This window comes from Bos indicus, chromosome 13 (assembly GCF_029378745.1).
Source record: "Bos indicus isolate NIAB-ARS_2022 breed Sahiwal x Tharparkar chromosome 13, NIAB-ARS_B.indTharparkar_mat_pri_1.0, whole genome shotgun sequence".
In the NCBI taxonomy this organism is placed as follows: domain Eukaryota; kingdom Metazoa; phylum Chordata; class Mammalia; order Artiodactyla; family Bovidae; genus Bos; species Bos indicus.
Genome location: NC_091772.1, coordinates 7,354,051 through 7,373,858, shown reverse-complemented (window position 1 = coordinate 7,373,858; position 19,808 = coordinate 7,354,051). Strand labels below are relative to the sequence as shown.

The following is a 19,808-nucleotide window of genomic DNA, read 5'->3' as shown; positions in this document are numbered from 1 at the left end:
TGAATTATATCTCAGTAAATCTATTTTTAAAGAGTCTCTTGTTTCATTTTAAAACACATAAAAATGAGCAAAAATGTCTTTCTTTGTAGGTATCAGTGAACAAAGTCAAACAATATTTATCAAACATATTGGAACAAAGAAAACCAATTAATGTAATCAGTAAAAAAGAAAATCTCTTAGAAAATAAGAAGAATCATCATAAACTAAGACGAAAAGGAATTCGAAATAAAGATCTCTGGAAAAGAAATAAAGATCATTGTAAGTAGAATTCCCTCTCACATATAAATTTAAAATGACTTCATGTAATTTAAAATCAAATTTTATAGCTACTTTCCAAGAAATCTTGGGATATAGTCATAAAGATTTATACCCATGAAAGCCTTAAATTTTGTTAGCTTCTATCCCCTGACTTAATTTGGAATTTGTACCAATGATAACAAGCAAGGTAGGGCTCATGGATAACAAAATTCCATAATTAGGTGAATAAAACATTTATCAAATATTTTGCTAATGGAAACTCTCATACTCTAAAGAAAATTGAAGTTAATACAGTACCCTTTTTTTTTTCCTGTTCTATCAATCTAAAACTCTCTCTAATAAAGCCATACCTGATTAGTTGATAGACTTCTCTGGTGCAAGAAGAGTCCAGAAAAATATAAATAATGTCTTCATAGGTTCTGTGTGCAAGAGCTAACTGGTGCTCAGTTACAAAACTGAAGACATTTTCAACATTCAAGCGTGGTACATGAAAGCTTTCTCTCTTCTAACAAATATGTATGAATGTCTATCATTTAACATCTATGTAAGAGAGGGAATCTTCTTTGGCAGAGAAAAATTAAGAATACCAGTTTTTAATGGCATTATGAAAATGATATGTACATATCTTAAAGTTATTTTAAATCTAAATCATAAACACTGAAACATAAATTTGACCATTTTTTGACACAGAAACATGGGCTGCCTTTTATTTAGACTGGTATTTCCAGTGTAAACCACACTCAAACTGTATTATCTATGATTTCCCATCTCAGATTTTTAATGAAACAAAGTGCTAAAAACATTTATAGAACAACTATGAGCAAAATCCTTCCAGATATTTACTGACTTCCCCCCCAAGTCATATATAAATGGTTTACCTACAATTAAATTTGATAACTTTTAGTGGCTCTCATCACATTTTTTCATAATATTTCGATCACTTTACATAGAAACATTTTCTTTGCACTTATTTTAGTAAGTTTGCATATTGTTTGGTTAAATTCTGTAATTATAATAACAGTACAATTGATACAAATGGCAACACGCACTCCCGATCTTTGGTAAATATGCAAAGGGTGGGAACAGAAGTAACACCTATACCAAAGAGCATCCCACTAGCCACAAAGCATTCAATATGCTGTGAACGTCAGTCTGTAAGTTGGATAGAAGATGTGAAAATCATTGATTAATTTGGCGAATAAGGTAGGTAGAGATTAATAAAAAGAGCTTCTGCTTCTTAAAAGAGTAACTAAGGCCACCCTTCAAATGATATCATTTTCCCTTATATGGAACTGGTTGAATTATGCCTAATAATAATAAATACTGAGCTAACTCTAATTGAGCATCTCCCATATTGTTTTAATGTTTAGTCAACTTAAGATAGGTTATATGATTTCCACTTTATAAGGTTTGAAACTTGCAACACAGAAATAAAGGGGACCATATGCATCTCACAAAGTAAGTGGACAGTATTTTGCAAGTAAGCATGGGACAAGTGCTTTTAATCCCATGCTTCTCAAAATGGCTTAGGGAAAATATTGAACTAAATGGCAAAGATGCTCAATTTCCTGAGCACAAAATTTACTTCATAATTTTAAGGGAAATAAATAATTGTAAATATAATAATTGAAAACATTTTCATTTTAGAACTAATGGTATAATGTATACAGTACATTTCAAAATTCACATTTTGAATTATCAAACCTAAGACTTTAAAAAGATGTTTTCCTCTCCTCCACATCTCTAGGGAGTGTACATGCATTCATCGCTGCCTAGCTAAACGTTTCAAGAACATTTGAGAAGCCCTGTCTTGCAATAGTCATAACATCCATTCATAAAGATTTACATAAATTAGAAAGTGTTTCCTTCTGGCATAAGTATTATAAGTACCAGAAAGTGATCACTACTAATAAGAGCAATAATTAGAAATTGAGAACCAAGGGATTCCAGAAGAGAGAGAGGGGTTAGTTTTGGAGCTAGAAAGACTCTTACTGACTCTATTCTCTGCTTGATCTTTATGAGTCTTACCTTGACAAAGATTTTAAATTTTTAAAATCTTAATATTTTAAGAGTATTTTCCCATATTTATTCCAAAAGATGGTTCACTGCTCAGTTGAAGAGTTGGCTCTATATAGGACATAAAAATGTTGACATGCATCTGACTTGAAGTACCAGGTAGGATTTTTACAGGATATAAATGACACATTTAAATTGAGTCATTTAAGTTCAGTTCAGTTCAGTCTCTCAGTCATGTCCAACTCTTTGCGACCCCATGGACTGCAGCATGCTAGGCTTCCCTGTCCATCACCAATTCCCGGAGTTTACTCAAACTCATGACTATTGAGTCGGTGATGCCATCCAACCAACTCATCCTCTGTCATCCACTTCTCTTGCCTTCAATCTTTCCCAGTATCGGGGTCTTTTCCAATGAGTTGGTTCTTCACATCAGGTGGACAAAGTCTTGGAGCTTCAGTTTCAACATCAGTCCTTCCAATGAATATTCAGTGCTGATTTCCTTTAGGATGGACTGGTTTGATCTTCTTGCAGTCCAAGGGACTCTAAAGAGTCTTCTCCAACACCGAAGTTCAAAAGCATCAATTCTTCAGTGCTCAGCTTCCTTTATGGTCTAACTTTCACATCTGTACATGACTATTGGGAAAACCATAGCTTTGACTATACAGACCTTTGTCGGCAAAGTAATGTCTCTGCTTTTTAATAGGCTGTCTTGGTTTGTCATGGCTTTTCTTCCAAGGAGCAAGCATCTTTTAATTTCATGGCTGCAGTCACCATCTGCAGTGATTTCGGAGTCCAAGAAAATAAGTAAAGTTTGATCAAGGGCCTATTTCTGAAAGGGCACAGAGTGTAGAGAATCCACAAAGTAACCGCCCCCCCCACCCCCACTCAGTGTAGTAACAGCAATCTCATTACCACCCCTAGATCTTAAGGGTCTTAGGCAGCAGTGGCTACAGCGAAGCCAAGAAAGCAAGCAAGAGGTGTATGGAGAGGGCTCTCTAACAGAAGTATGACCTTAGGTCAAGGACAAAGCCAGCCCATAACAAATAAGACCTGGGAAACCAGGGAATACTTAACTCTCTTCCTACCCTTCAGACTTCCAGGGGGTGCCTCTCAGCCAAATCTAAGCAGAAGCTAGAGGACAAGGGAGTCCTTTGAAGAACCCAAGTGGGCATAGAGCAAGATGGAATGGCTCTAGAAAGACAATCAGAAGACAACCAGGCTTTTTAAACCAGGGAAATTAAACAGCATTAACTGAAAGGAGGAGGACTTTTAGTGGCATGCATTAGAAGCATAGTTATTAAAAGTAATATTATAGGGGGGCCATTTTGTGAAGAGGAGAAGACTGAGCGATTGCGACCGCGTTGCCGACCTCGAGCAGGAATCGGCTTCTCCACGTAGAACCCAGGGGTAGGAGATTCAGAATCGAATCTCTTCTCCCTTCCCCCTCCTGTGAGATTTTTAAAAAATAAATAAATAAATAAATAAAAGTAATATTATAGAATCTTAGAATTAGGAAATGCTAGTGGTCATCTCGGCCAGCATCTTTCATCAGATATTCCAGGCAGATAATAGCAGTTCCTACTTACATAGGGAGAAGGCAATGGCACCCCACTCCAGTACTCTTGCCTGGAAAACCCCATGTACAGAGGAGCCTGGTAGGCTGCAGTCCATGGGGTCGTGAAGAGTCGGACACGACTGAACGACTTTGCTTTCACTTTTCACTTTCATGCGTTGGAGAAGGAAATGGCAACCCACTCCAGTGTTCTTGCCTGGAGAATCCTAGGGAAGGGGGAGCCTGGTGGGCTGCCGTCTCTGGGGTCACACAGAGTCGGACACGACTGAAGTGACTTAGCCGCAGCAGCAGCACTTACATACATGTGACTAAGCTCACTGCATCATACAGGACAGCCTGTGACATTATTGAAGATATCTCTTTCTTATAAAGTTCTTAACTTGAATTAAACCAAAATCCCTTCCCCATGGTGATCTTAGGCAGCTGGAGCTGGACAGAATAACCCTGCTATGGATGTGGACTCCGGTCATGGAGCTGTTGCCCCCATCCTCACTGAATCCTGTGGCGTGTGCTCATTGTGTCTAAGATTCTGTGAGCTGTTTCTGGCACCCACTTCCAGTGAGGACCCGTGACAAAGTTAGAGCAAGCTGAAATCTTTTCTCACCTAAAAGTACTACGCCAGTGTATCAACCAGGGTTCAACCAGAAAAAAAAGAGCCAGGAGGTGATATATATTTGAAGATTTATTGTAAGGTATTGGCTTACATGATTATTATGGGAGCTGGCAGGGCAAATCCAAAATCCATGGGACAGTTTATCAACAAGGGCAGACAGGAATTCTTGGGCAGGACCTGAAGCTGCTGTTCACAGCTGGAATTTTTTCTTCTTCAGAGAAACCTCAATACCATTCCTAAGGCCTTTCAACTGTTTGAATCAGATCGACCCAGATCACCTAGGATAACTTCTCTTGCTTAAATGTGGCTGCTAAATACTGTCACAGCAACAACTAGATTCATGTTGAATTTAATAACTGGGGACTATATCCTCACCAAGAAGAAACACAAAACTGCCCATTACAACCAAGTCTCTCCTCATCCTTATGTGTTCATCTAAATTTTTGAATCTAAGTGAAAGATTTTATATTTATGTCTATTAGTTTCATTTGTTCATTTGGGATTATTTCAACCTATTGATTATATCAATCAAACTCTCCTAGTTTTCTGTCATTCAAGTTTTTGACAAGCATGCTTATCAATCTTTTATCCAAATCTTTGTAGAAGGTAACAAGGCAGGACCAAGTTTAGAGCCTAGAGCCCACAATAATCCACCATAAATCTCTAGTATTATATTTACCCACTGATGACAGATGAAAATCTACCTGTGATGAGGTTGAAAACATAAAATTTTAGTTATAAGAATGCCTTATACAGAGTGCACTGCCCTTGTTTAGGAGGATGCCTTAATAAGCATTGGTAGACAGAAAATAGGCAAACACCCTCTCCTGTTCCCCCATCTCCAACCCCACACAGAAGTCTGGTATCAGGAAACTGTAGAATTAGCAGTTAATAAAGTAGAGAAAGCCATGGAGAAGTAAACCTTCCTTAGACAGAAGGTGTACAAGCTGTAAAATGAACCGGGAGCATGGGTTATACATGGTTATTGTGCTCAGTCACTCAGTTGTGTCTGACTCTGTGCGACCCACGGACTGTAGCCCACCAGGCTCCTCTGTCCTTGGGATTTCCCCGCCAAGAATCCTGGAATGGGCTGCATTTCCTCCTCTAAGGAATCTTCCCAAACCAAGGATTGAAGGAGTGTCTCCTGTAATGCAGGCAGATTCTTTACCCCTGCACCACTTGGGACGGCATACACGGTTATAGAACTGGCTAAAAGCATTAACTTTCATTCTCATGCAGTTTCCTTTTCACCATTTTGTGCATGCTATGCTATGCTAAGTCACTTCAGTCGTGTCCGACTCTGTGCGACCCCATAGACGGCAGCCCATCAGGCTCCCCCGTCCCTGGGATTCTCCAGGCAAGAACATTGGAGTGGGTTGCCATTTCCTTCTCCAATGCATGAAAGTGAAAAATGAAAGTGAAGTCGCTCAGTCGTGTCGGACTCTTCACGACCCCATGGACTGCAGCCTACCAGGCTCCTCCATCCATGGGATTTTCCAGGCAAGAGTACTGGAGTGGGGTGCCATGTGCATAAGATATCATAAAACATAGGCTATAGGTGTTTTATACAAATGCTACTCCTCAGGCTTCAGAAAAGAAGAATGAGATTTAACCTAACATTCTCCAAACAACTTCCTAATTCTTAGTGATCATATCTCCTTAACTCAAGGTCATAAACTGTGTATAAAAATTTGTTCAAAAAATTAGAACTTAAGGAGGCTGACATCAAGCTGTTTCTTGAATATGAATGTGTTTTTCCACATCTTGAAAGTAGAGGAACTATTTACCCATTTCAGACCTCTACCAGTTTTTCCTTTTCCTAGAGGTTGAAGCTATAACCAATAGCATTTGTATTCCCTTTACTTCAAGGCAAGATCTATGCCTAACATTGTGTCTGTCATACTTAATATGAATAAATATTTGCTGAATTAAATCGAGTTGAATTCTTCCTGTACAGAGCTAAGATGTAAACTCAGATCTTCTGAATTCAGGTTCAGCACTCTCTATAATACAGGTGCTACATAAAAATAATAAAACCTTAGGAATTCCCTGGTGGTCAGTGGTTAGAACTTGTTGCTTCCACTGCAGTGGGCCTAGGTTGGATCTCTGGTCATGGAACTAAGATCCCACAAGCTGTGTGACGTGATCAAAAAATAAATGAATAATAACAATAAAGCCTTACATTTTTAGAGTACCTTTGAATAGTGTTTTAGGGCTGAACACAATACTTTAACATCCCATTACAATTTTTTAATGGCATGCTCATTTTCTCTCAGGGTATCTTATCACTATAATTTCAACAATTAATACTTCCTTCTGAGTCAGAATTGAGTCTAATAGAGTAATTATCTTTGTTAAATTGTTAGCAAGACAAATCAATAATTAATCATGCAGTGGGAACAGTGGAGCCTATTCCTGCAAGAAACTGGAACACTAGCTTCTTTGTCCTTCCTGACCAGATCCTTCCTGGCAGTTCTTGGAATTAAATCCTCATTAATTTTGGTGATCAGACCATATCACTTCTGCGTGCTTGGTTGGCAGGGGGCGGTGTCTTGGAATCTTACTTTAAGCCAGTCTCCACATTTTTTTTTCCTCACTTCTGGAGTCTGTGACCAGCTAGGCTAAGTTTATCATTTGGTAAACTTTATTGACTTTGGAATGTATGTGGAGGACACTGGGAAGTGCCATGCAGATTCTCTCTTCAATGGGGAACTTGTTGCCCAGTTGCTGAGAGTACAGTTCACAGACAGCCTTCAGCAGCAGTTCCTTCAGGGACTATCTTAGGTGCAGACAACTGCTTAACCCAAGGTTATGCCTCCTTCCAGGGAAAGCCCACTTCCAATGACTAATCAGTTTAGGCGCATAAAGCCTTGACCATGTCAGCCTAAATGGGACAAGTTAGAAGAGACATGTTAACTCCAGAGCACCCTGTGCGGTCAGAAAAGGGTTTTACTGGGCTTTTTACCACCTGCAAGCTTGTCCTGTTCACCATATGACAGGTTAGTAAATCAAGAGATGCGTTGCTGGGGTGAGGAATAGTGATTTTATTCAGAAAATCAGCAGACTGAAAAGATGGTGGATTAGTGTTCCAAAGAACCATCTTACCTGAGTTAGAAATCAGGCTTCTTTTCTATTAAAACGGGAAAAGTATGACTTGTTGAAAACTTTTTGGTGGAGGAATCCTTTATTCTTGCAGCTGTCCAAGCAGATCTTGTGACAATGTTCCTATAAACCTATTATCATCCATCAAGACAATTGTTATTTTCCATTCTGCAACTTTTTAACTCTACATGAATGGAAACGGGGTGTGCCTTTAAAGACCAGAAACTTGAGAATAGGCGCTCACCTATCTTTCAGGCTACAGGCAACATTCTTTTACAAAACATGCAGAGCCAGCTTGAAAAAGCACAGGAAACAGAGCACAAGGGTTAGAGTTAAAGGAATAGATGCTCTGTGGAGTCAAGCTTATTCTTTGTTACAGGCCTGCATCATAGCTCCTCTCTCTCTGCCCAATCCAACTTCTCCCCCCGATACTCAAGGTTACCTCTTAATAACTAACCCCCAAAAAGTCTGGTTATCAGGGAACCCAATCTGTCTACCCTTTAATAGCTTTCCTATTACTGAAAGTTTTCTTTGAATCAACACATTTTGCAAATAAATTGATTTTTTTTAATCACTGAAGCGCTCCTATTCTGCAAAATGGTGATCTAATTCAATATAAAAATCCTACTGCTACAAATAGCTAAAATTTACACCTAAAATATACCAAAACTCTTTTTAAATGCAGAGCTGGGCTCACAAGAAACTGAAATCCCCAGGTGCTAGAAATAATGAAAAATAAGCCTGTAAATTGATGTTTTGGCAAGATGTAATCAGAGCTGGTAATGGATGAGCCTTGAATTTTAATCCTAGGCTGGGTAAATAAAATAGACATAAGGATTTTTGACAAGAGAACTGGAATGAAGAGCTATGAGTAAAGCGAAGAGTCTCACAAAGGTGTGTATACAGTGAAAGAAGAGATTAGGAAATACCAACAAACCACCCACCATTAGAGGCAAATATCAAGAAGCTGCTCCTCCTCTTGGGCTCTCACGGGGAAAGCATCTCCCTGGGGAAAACTTACACCACATCCCTGCACCTTATATAGATTTGGATTTGAATTTATGCCACCCAGTACTTTTGTGAATACTTTTCAAGCCAATATGTTCAAATATATGAATTTCCTTCCACTAATAAGTTGATAAATCTGGAAACCTGACAGAAGCAACACAAAATCACTTTTTGGAGAAACATTTCCACAATTTCTACATTAAAATCCTATTGGAGAGAAGCTTTCATGAAAAAAAAAAATTTTAATGCACCAAGTTAAAAAAATTCTACTCAGCGAGAGTCAGTTTGCAAGTACATGCATCCACCCCCACACACACACCCCTCCCACATACACAATACATAAGGCATAGACCCCCCCAAGTTTATGAAAATAAATCTATTTTTAAATGATTAAGAAACCATAAGAAAAAAGAGAAGACATCATGAAAAACGAATGAGCATCTGTGCCAAAGAACCAAATAAAACTAAGGAAAAACAAAAGCATACTCATTTAAATTAAGTGAGCAGATGGGTAAACAGAAAAATTAGATACTGTTGAAGAGAACATTAATGAAATAAGAAAAGATCAGAAGAAATTGCCCTGAATGCAGCTCAGAAAGAAAATAGGAAGTGGAAACAAGAGACCTTTAGATTAAAATAAAAATATTGTACTCAGTTGTATAACATTTTCAAGACATATACTTTAAGCATGACACAAAAAGACTTCAAGTAAAAGGACTGAAATGATATCTCAAGCAATACTAAGTGAAAGAAACCTATTATTAATTTTATACAGAATAGACTTCAAGGTAAAAACATTTAATAGAGAGAAAGCATCATCACATAGTGTTCATAAGAACAATTCACCAGAATGATATGATGTTGATCTTGAAAAATTAAGGAAAATCTGTTAAACTATAAAAATTAATAGAGTTTGGAAAAGTTGCTAGATTTAAAAATTAATATATAAAACTCAATAGCATTTCTGTATATGATGTATGAAAAGCAAAATATAATGAAATGACTAAAGTATTATTTAAAATAGCAATAGAAAGTAAAAGGTACTTAAGACTAAATCTAATAAAAGATATACAAGATGTTAGAGAAAAGGAAAAGCGTAAAACCTTTTTGAATAATATATAAGAGAATAGTTATTATGATTGTGAATGGGAAAATTCAAAATTGTAAGATATTATATCTTGTCAAATTAGCTTAAAAATTGATCAAGAGGATTTTCACGGTATTTGACAAACTGATTTTACAAGTATATGTGTTTGAATCAGTTCTAATGAGGTGGATGAAACTGGAGCCTATTATACAGAGTGAAGTAAGCCAGAAGGAAAAACACCAATACAGTATACTAACGCATATATATGGAATTTAGAAAGATGGTAACAATAACCCTGTGTACGAGACAGCAAAAGAGACACTAATGTATAGAACAGTCTTATGGACTCTGTGGGAGAGGGAGAGGGTGGGAAGATTTGGGAGAATGGCATTGAAACATGTAAAATATCATGTATGAAATGAGTTGCCAGTCCAGGTTTAATGCACGATACTGGATGCTTGGGGCTAGTGCACTGGGACGACCCAGAGGGATGGTACGGGGAGGGAGGAGGGAGGAGGGTTCAGGATGGGAAATACATGTATACCTGTGGCGGATTAATTTTGATATTTGACAAAACTAATACAATTATGTAAAGTTTAAAAATAAAATAAAATTTTAAAAAAAATAAGTAAATAAAATAAAAGTATATGTGAAAACTGGGCAGAAGACCTGAAAAGACATTTCTCTGAAGAAGACATACAGATGGCCAACAAACACATGAAAAGATGCTCGACTTCGCTCACTATTAGAGGAATGTGAATTAAAACTACAATGAGGTATCAGGTCATATCAATCAGAATGGCCATCATCAAAAAACTACAAACAATGAATGGTGGGGAGTATGTGGAGAAGAGGGAACCCTCTAGCACTGTTGGTAGGAATGTAAACTGATACAGCCACTATGGAAAACAGTATGAGATTCCTTTAAAAACTAGGAATAAAACTGCCATATGACCCAGCAATCCCACGACTGGGCATATCCCCTGAGAAAATCACAATTCAAAAAGACACATGTACCCCAGTGTTCACTGCAGCACTATTTACGATAGCTAGGACATAGAAGCATCCTAGAAGTCCATCGACAGATACATGGATAAAGAAGTTGTGGTACATATATACAATGGAATATTGTTGTTGTTTAGATACTAAGTTGTATCCAACTCTTTTGCAACTACATGGACTCCTCCAGGCGCCTCTATCCATGGAATTTCCCAAGCAAGAATTCTGGAGTGTGTTGCCATTTCCTTTTCCAGGAGATCCTCCTGACCCAGGGATTAAACTCACATCTGCTGAATTGGCAGGTATATTCTTCACCACTGAGCCACCAAGGAAGTGAGTATTACTCAACCATAAAAAGGAATGAATTTGAGTCAGTTGTAGTGAGGTAGATGAACCTGAAGCCTGTTATTCAGAATGAGGTAAGTCACAAGGAGAAAAACAAATATTATATACCAACTCATATATATGGAATCTAGAGAAATGGTACTTATGAACCTATTTGCAGGGAAGGAATGGAGATGCAGATGTAGAGAGTGGACTTGTGGACGTAGCAGGGGAAAGAGAGGGTTGGATGAACCGAGAGAGTAGCATTGACATATATACACTACCATGTACAAAATAGGTATCTAGTGGGAAACTGCACATCACACAGGGAGCCCAGCCTGGTGCTCCGTGATGAGCTAGAGGGGTGGGAGCGGGGAGAGGGTGGGAGGGAGGCTCATGCGGAAGGGGATATATATACATATATATATGGTTATGATTGACTTGTGTTGTTGTACGGCAGAAACCAACTTAACACTGTAAAGCAGTTATACTCCAAATAAAAAAATAAATTTTAAAGTATATGTGCAAGCAAGTCTAAAAATAGCCAAGACACTTTTGAAGTAGAATGATAAGGGGAACTTGTCCCACTAAATTCTTCCTATAAAATGATGTTTTGGTACATAGATTGAAAAATAGAAGAGAGTCTAGAATCAGTCCTATATATACAGAGGATTTTGGTATGTAATGACAGAGGTGCAATCACATCTTCTTTATCTATTTGTCTATTGATGGCCACTTAGGTTGTCTACACATCTTGGCTATTGTGAATACAGAAGTGATGAATACACGGGGGCATATATCTTTTCAAGTTAGTGTTTTCATATTCTTTGGATAAATACCCAGGAGTAGAATTGCTGAATCACATGGTAGTCCTATTCTTAATTTTTTGAGGAAATTCCATACCTTTTTCCATAGTGTCTGCATCAATTTACATTCCCAACAGTATACAAGGGTTCCTTTTTCTTCACACCCTCACCAACATTTATTTCTTGCCATTTACCCAAAAGGGGAAAACAACCAAAGGTCAATAAATATACTTAACTTCACTTATAATTGCAAAAACAAATTCAATAGCAAAGAATAATTATTTCACACTGATTAGCAAAACTAAAAGATAACCCCATGAGTGATCCAGAATGTGAAGCAATAATAACTCTCATATATCACTGGTGAGAGTGAAGTTTGGTACAACCTCTTTGAACAGCAATGTGGTAATATTTAGTAAAGTTTAAGATGCATATATCCCACTCTGCACATGTACTTTTATTTTTTTAATTTAAATTTATTTATTTTAATTGAAGGCTTATTACTTTACAATATCATGTTGGTTTTGCCACACATCAACATGAATCTGCCACGGACATTACACGTGTTCCCCATCCTGAACCCCCTTCCCACCTCCCTCCCCGTACCATCCCTCTGGGTCATCCCAATACACCAGCCCCAAGCATCCTGTATCCTGCATCGAACCTGGACTGGCGATTCATTTCATATATGATATTATACATGTTTCAATGCCATTCTCCCAAATCATCCCACCCTCTCCTTCTCCCACAGAGTCCAAAAGACTGTTCTATACATCTGTGTCTCTTTTGCTGTCTCGCATACAGGGTTATCATTACCATCTTTCTAAATTCCATATATATGCATTAGTATACTGTATTGGTGTTTTTCTTTCTGACTTACTTCACTCTGAATAATAGGCTCCAGTTTCATCCACCTCATTAGACCTGATTCAAATGTATTCTTTTTAATGGCTGAGTAATGTGCTTTTAGATAAGTTCTCACACATCCGTAGAAGAAAATGTGCACAAGGATTTTCATTGCAGAATTAGTTTGGGTACCACACAAGTGGAAAAACCGAATGTTCATGGAAGGCCTAGGAGAAATAATGAAGGAATGAATAAATAAACTGGGCTTCGCTGATAGCTCAGTTGGTAAAGAATCCTCCTGCAATGCAGGAGACTGCGGTGCGATTCCTGGGTCTGGAAGATCCCCTGGAGAAGGGATAGACTACCTACTCCAGTATTCTGGCCTGGAGAATTCCATGGACTATATAGTCTATGGGGTTGCAAAAAGTCAGACACGAGCGACTTTCACTTTCATTTTCACTTTCATTCATATAAAGAATTTTGACCAGACAATTGGCACTGTTAAAATGAATGAATGATGCTTGCTTGAATCAAGATGAATAAATCTCAAACCGTGAAAAGCTTAGTTGCAAAAGTATATATAGTATGATGCTACTTATATATAGAAATAACATTGGGTACACATATGTAGTGAAAGAGCTACACAGTGGATTTTCCTAGTGGTACAGTACGCAAGAATCAGCATGACAATGCAGGGGACACAGGTTCGATCCCTGGTCCAGGAAGATTCCACACGCCACGGAGCGACTAAGCCTGTGTGCCACAGCTACTGAACCCAAGCTCTAGAGCCTGTGAGCCGCAACCGCCGAGCCCACCTGCTGCAACGCCTGAAGCCTGCGTACTCCAGGGCCCATCAGGCCACAACTACCGAGCCTGTGTGCTGCAGCTGTTGAAGTCTGCACGCCCGAGAGCCTGTGCTCCACAAAGAAAGCCACAGCAATGTAAAGCCCACACACCACAACTAAAGAGTAGCCTCTCTACAACTAGAGAAAGACTGCACAGCAACGGGAGACCCAGCGCAACCAAATAAATGAATGAAGAGCTACCCAGCAACTTCAGGAAAACACCCACCGCTGAAGAGGGAACAAGGGGCAGGTCTGTTGGGAGGAGGCTTGCCTGTATCTGTACATTGTTTCCTTACAACCGATACAGAAAACAAGTGAGACAAAATGTTACCATCCATTAAACTGTGTGTGTGAGATGGGGAGGGTGATAGTGAGGTATGTTTCATTTTCTGTACTTCTTTTGTATGTTTGAAATATTTCATGGTTATTTAAAATGAACAGAAATTAGCATCACTTGACATAAAAATAATCTAAGTATTCTAACCATCAAAATTTTACAGTTTGTGTGTGTACCACTTAAAATTATTTTATGGGGTGAGATAAAATTGGGAGAGTAGGATTGACATATATACAGTGCCATGTGCAAAAATAGCTAGCTAGTGGGAAGCCGCTGTATAGCACAGGGAGTTCAGCTCAGTGCTCTGTAATGACCTAGAGGGGTGAGATGGGGGTGGGGGTGGGAGGGACATTCAAAAGGGAGAGGATATACGTATACATACGTACTTCTGAACTTTGGTGTTGGAGAAGACTTGAGAATCCCCTGGACTGCAAGGAGATCCAACCAGTCCATCCTAAAGGAGATCAGTCCTGGGTGTTCATTGGAAGGACTGATACTGAAGCTGAAACTCCAATACTTTGGCCACCTGATGCAAAGTACTGACTCATTTGAAAAGACCCTAATGCTGGGAAAGACTGAAGGCGGGAGAAGGGGATTACAGCGGATGAGATGGCTGGACGGCATCACCGACTCAATGAACATGAGTTTGAGTGAACTCGGGAGTTGGTGATGGACAGGGAGGCCTGGCGTGCTGCAGTCCACGGGGTCGCAAAGAGTCAGACACGACTGAGCGACTGAAATGAACTGAACTGAACTGATAGGTGATTCACTTAGTTGTACAGCAGAAATTAACACAACATTGTAAAGCAACTATACTCCAATAAAAAATTATCCTACATACCCTTTGGGAATCAGTGACCTAAGGTGCTACAAATTATCATGTGCACCTAAGTGTCAACCCAGCCACTTCGAGCAGGCACTCTTATCCACCCCAGAGGACATGAATACAGCATGCCACTTTCTTTTCTTGCCCTTTCTGCTCCTACTCACTACTGAAGGTCTTTCCATTATCCAAGGCCTCCCATAAGCATTGTCTTCTTACATAATCATGTCCAAACCAACCAGACTGGGAATTATCATGTGTGTATAATGATGCTCTGAATCATCAAGACCTGGTTACATCACGCTCATTATCTTCTGTTGGGGAAGGTGGAGGAATATATTGTACCCTTTTTAGATGGATACATCAGAAAATAGTCAAAATAAAGAGAGATATGATTCATCTAATGGGGAAAATGATTTATATGAAACATATTTCTCAAGAATCAGGTAAATGAAGTATTACTTTAAAGAAACAACTATAAGATACTTTAAACAATTACAGTAAATTTATTTTTTTAATGTATTTTGGAACGTCTTTTCAAATTTTTCATCATTTGATAATAACTTTGTGTTTAACACATGATTCTGCATATTGTGTAGCTCTGAGAAGTAGTATAGGCTCTGTGCGTATACCAACTCATCTGTAAAATGACAGCCAATGAGAAAATTGCCTAGGACCCAAGTGGTTTATGAATATTAGCACCTATTATAACTATAACTATATATTATTTGATTATTCCTTTCTTTTATAATGCATGTCTTTCTGATAAATTAAGGATTTTAGATCATGAATTATATCTTTCTAAGTCAGGGTCTCTCTTATTTTAAGCTTTGCACAGTAGATATTTGAAAAGGATAAAAAATTTTTTTTTTACTTATAATTTGTCTACCGTTTCCAAGAAATACCAATGGAGGTATTTATGTCTGAGGACAATGATCTGGGGACAGACTGAATAAATTTGACTGTTGTAAATATCTGTGCTATATTCAAGAGGATTTGAGTTGATGGCATCTTTATCTGACTAAACTCTGCTGAGTCATTCTTTCTTAGGTGGAATATTATTTTTAGAAATGGATCATTACTCTCCCACCTTATCTGAGATTGTATCTTTCTAGCAGACATTAAGGGCAAATGTGAAGAGCTCTTCTGATGCATTATTTGGAAAATCAGAAACTGAAGTTGGTTTATATTAAATATAATTAAAATTAGATGCAGTGTCTGTGGAGGCAAGCTTTTCTGCAAAGATTTTCCCATTTTATCTTTCTGTATCATTTTAATGGTGAAAGCACCTGATTTTTAGTCAGATTAAAAGATATTCACCTCCTTTAACTCTCAATGTCAAGACATTCTTTTAACTCTCAGTGGTCCTTTATGTGATTCAAGAAGTAATAAAATTTGAGATTCAAACTAAGGAATTTAATATTCTTTTCCCTTTTATTTTTCTAGATCATTTAGATAATATTTATATACTTGAATTTAAATGTTAAAGTTTTAGATTTTCTGATGAAACATTTAAGAAAGTAATGCAGATTAAGGCAAGGGAAGGAGCTGAGCAAAGATAGAGCTTCAGACGTTTAGGATTTTGAAGAGCAAATTGCGCTAGAGGATTGTCCCCCTCCCACAGGCAAGGGAGCTGGGCTCTTGTACTTCCATATCCATCAGTCAGTGGCTAGAGGCCTCCAGCACCCTGCACGGTTAAGTATCCCTGTTGTAAGACCTTGCCTTACTTGCTAGACCTCCTGGATTCCAATCAACTTCATCCCTGTTTCTCCTCAGCCATTTACCAGCCACATGTAGAGCCATCGCACCAATAGAATTTCAAACTCAAAAGCAGCGATCTCTGATCAGAGCCAGCTTCCTGCCACTTCTTTTCCCTCTGTCTTTCTCCTAGCAATCCTGCCTTCACCTTCACAGTGCCCTGAGTTGCCTCCTCCCTTTCGTCCTTCACGTCTCTGTCCACTCTCCTCAGTATCACTGGCTGCCAGCTTTGACTGCCTGCCCAGCTATGACTTGCAAGCTCTCTGTCTTCATTTAAAACACACTGCCCAGTTATTTTGCACCAACTGTTTCCTCCAAATGGAGTACCAGTTTCATCTTCTTGGTCTGGCAAATTCCTACCTAACTTTGGAGAACTGTCTAAAGTGCCGTTTCATCTGTGAAGATTTCTTTCTTTCACTAGGCCAGAGTAAGGGACCTGAGGTGGGTGGGCATTTGCTGTTTGTGGGCTTCCCATCATCCATTTTACCCTTCTCACCATCCCAATTTCCTTTTGGGGAATTAGGTTTTCCCCAATGGATACATTCTTATAGGAATGTAATGAGATGCCTTGTCTTCCCTACTAGACCCATCAGACTCATCAGGGAGCTGGAACAGAGAGAGGAAGGTCTTAAAAGGATTCGATCCTCGTCCATCCCAGCGGGAGTGCTTGCCACTGTTTGCAAGGGTGCTTTGATTCCTGATCAACCCCATTGAATCTGTGAACCTCCTAATAAGTTCCTTTAGCTTAAGTCAATCAGATTGGGTTTCTGTGGCTCACAAACAAAGAAGGCTCCTGTATTCCCACAATGCCTTCTTATGTAGAGCCTACCACATGGCCTTGTAATTTTTGGTAAACATGTTTGTCTCTGCCAGGCTAAGATACAGTGTTCAGCATTGTGTCTAACACATGGTAAGAATCAATTCATACCAGTTAAATGAACAAGTAAATGTATGAATGGCAGAGAACAAGTTGTCTCCAACTTTACTCTTTCTTCTTACATCTGAAACAAGCAAGTGGGCCATTTTTCTTCTAAAGATTTGCTTCTAGTCATTATGAATGAGAGGATTCTGCATGAATTCCACAGTGACAAGTGACAGGAGTTAAGAAATAGACTTGATTAGAGAATTTTACAGTTGAAGTGTCAGCAGGAGGAGGCATAGATTCCTGTTTCCCCCATCATCTCAGAAAGGTGATCTGGGTCTAGAGATTGATGGTTACTCGGAAGGCCCACCAACTACACTGTACTTTGAGTACAGTAATGAGAACACAGCCTTGTCAGAGGTGGGCTACTTGGGCATCCAGTTGCCTAGGAAAGTCAGAGGCCCAGCATCTGGAAACCTTGGAGGCCCATGGGAAATCTCAGTCCTTCTTGCTTTTGGAGGGTAGCCACTGATCTGAGCTGAGTTTGGGTGCCTCCCTTCTTATGGGGAGAAGAGGCAGCTTGTTTTCCATGTGATACAGAGTTAGCATCAGTATTAGTTTGCCAGGGATACCATAACAAAATACCATAGGCAAAGTGGCTGAAGCAGCAGAAATGGATTTTCTCACAGTCCTGGAGGCTCAAAGTCCACAATCAAGGTGTTAACAGGTTCATTCTCAGGCTTCTTTCCTTAGCTTATAATGGGTCACATTCTCACTGTGTCCTTACATTGTCTCTTTTCTATGCCAGCGTGCTGCTGGTGTTTCTTCTGCTTAAACAGACATCTAGTCATATTGGATTAGGGCTCCACTCAAAGAGCCTCCTTCAATCACTTCTTTAAAGACCTTACCTCCAAATAAGGTTACATTCTGAGGTACTGGGGGATGAGACTTCAAAATACAAATTTTGGCGGTTACAATTCAGCCCATGACAGTCCCCAAATTAGATAGAAAATATTGATAATAAGACTGAAAAAGTAATAAAATGTCTAGAACTGTCTACAAATTATATCTCTGACAAACACTGAAGTACAAATTCGTCTAGTTGGAGCAAGTTCCACAGTTGCTGCTGCCTTAAATACTACTCTGGCACACCCACTCACCCTTTATCCCTGAGGCTCATCCCCAGCACTTCTCAGTCACTAAAGAGCTCCTGTCAGGACAAAGCAACAGGCATCCACTAGACGGCTGTTCAGAGGACCCCAGAAGAATCAAAGTCCTTTACAACAACTTCAGGGTTGTCTTCTCAAATCCTCAAATCATTTCCTGACTGTACTTTACCCAAATTTGGAAACATGGTGTTGGAGAAGACTCTTGAGAATCCCTTGGACTGCAAGGAGATCCAACCAGTCCATTCTAAAGGAGATCAGTCCTGGGTGTTCTTTAGAAGGAATGATGCTAAAGCTGAAACTCCAGTACTTTGGCCACCTCATGCGAAGAGTTGACTCATTGGAAAAGACTCTGATGCTGGGAGGGATTGGAAGCAGGAGGAGAAGGGGACGCCAGAAGATGAGATGGCTGGATGGCATCACTGACTCAATGGACATGAGTCTGAGTGAACTCCAGGAGATGGTGATGGACAGGGAGGTCTGGAGTGCTGCGATTCATGGGGTCGCAAAGAGTCAGACATGACTGAGCGACTGAACTGAACTGAACTAAACTGAACCCATACAAAGTGTTATTAAGATAACTTTACTGGTAATGAAGCCCTCTTATAGTACATAAAACTTGTATTTTAATACATTTGTAAAGCCCAAAATAAAATTACATATAAAGGTAAAAACCATGGATAGAAATCTATAGTGGTAAATCATTTCTCATATGTATATGGATGTATAGACAACCTTTCAAAATTTATTCTCCCACTTTGAAAGCATCTTAATAGGACCGATTGCCATTCCAAACACAGGTTAATATGTTTTTCCCATTATTTTTCCTCTTTAACTGTTAAGTATAGATAACCTATAACTCAAAGCAGAAATTAGACACTAAATGTGTCTGGTGTTACTAAATTGACTGGATAACTTTAAGCATTCAAAAATAATTGTAAACTGGATTGTAAATTGTAATTTTTTTTTTTTAATTTACAAAATAAAGTGAGCAGTTCTGGTAGCTTATCAGGAGGAAGAAAAACAAGAACCACTTAAAAAAAATTTTGTGGTCTTGTTAATGAGGCATCAAATCCCAGAATGCCTCTCCTTTAAAATGGCTTCACATGTGGCTCACCTAATCAGAGGTTTCAGTGAGTGTCATAATGGACTTCAAGAGGCACCGTGATGCTATGGAGGGGTGTGTGTGTGTGTGTGTGTGTGTGTATGTATTGGGGTGGGGACTCTAAGGCAGACTTTCCTTCTAAACAGCTTTCCCCATCTGTAAACTGGTGATATGCTTTGAAAATTGTGAATTGTTATATAAATGTTTTAGAAGTATTTTTATTGTAGCTGGTAAAATTATGTTTCTTGTTTTCCTTAAATACTATAAAATTTTACTCTGA

The 19,808-nt window shown here is 38.8% G+C and overlaps 1 protein-coding gene across 2 annotated transcripts in view; it reads left to right on the top strand.

Moving 5' to 3' along the window:
• Positions 1–19,808, top strand: part of SEL1L2 (SEL1L2 adaptor subunit of SYVN1 ubiquitin ligase) — a 116,493-nt gene that overhangs the window by 40,356 nt on the left and 56,329 nt on the right. Inside the window, exon 3 of one of the 2 annotated variants that reach the window (XM_070800709.1) lies at positions 90–258. In XM_070800709.1, coding sequence (XP_070656810.1) covers positions 90–258 — 169 coding nt within the window. Of the gene's footprint in view, positions 1–89; positions 259–19,808 lie in introns of those variants that run through there. The other variant, XM_070800710.1, reaches the window with a different exon arrangement.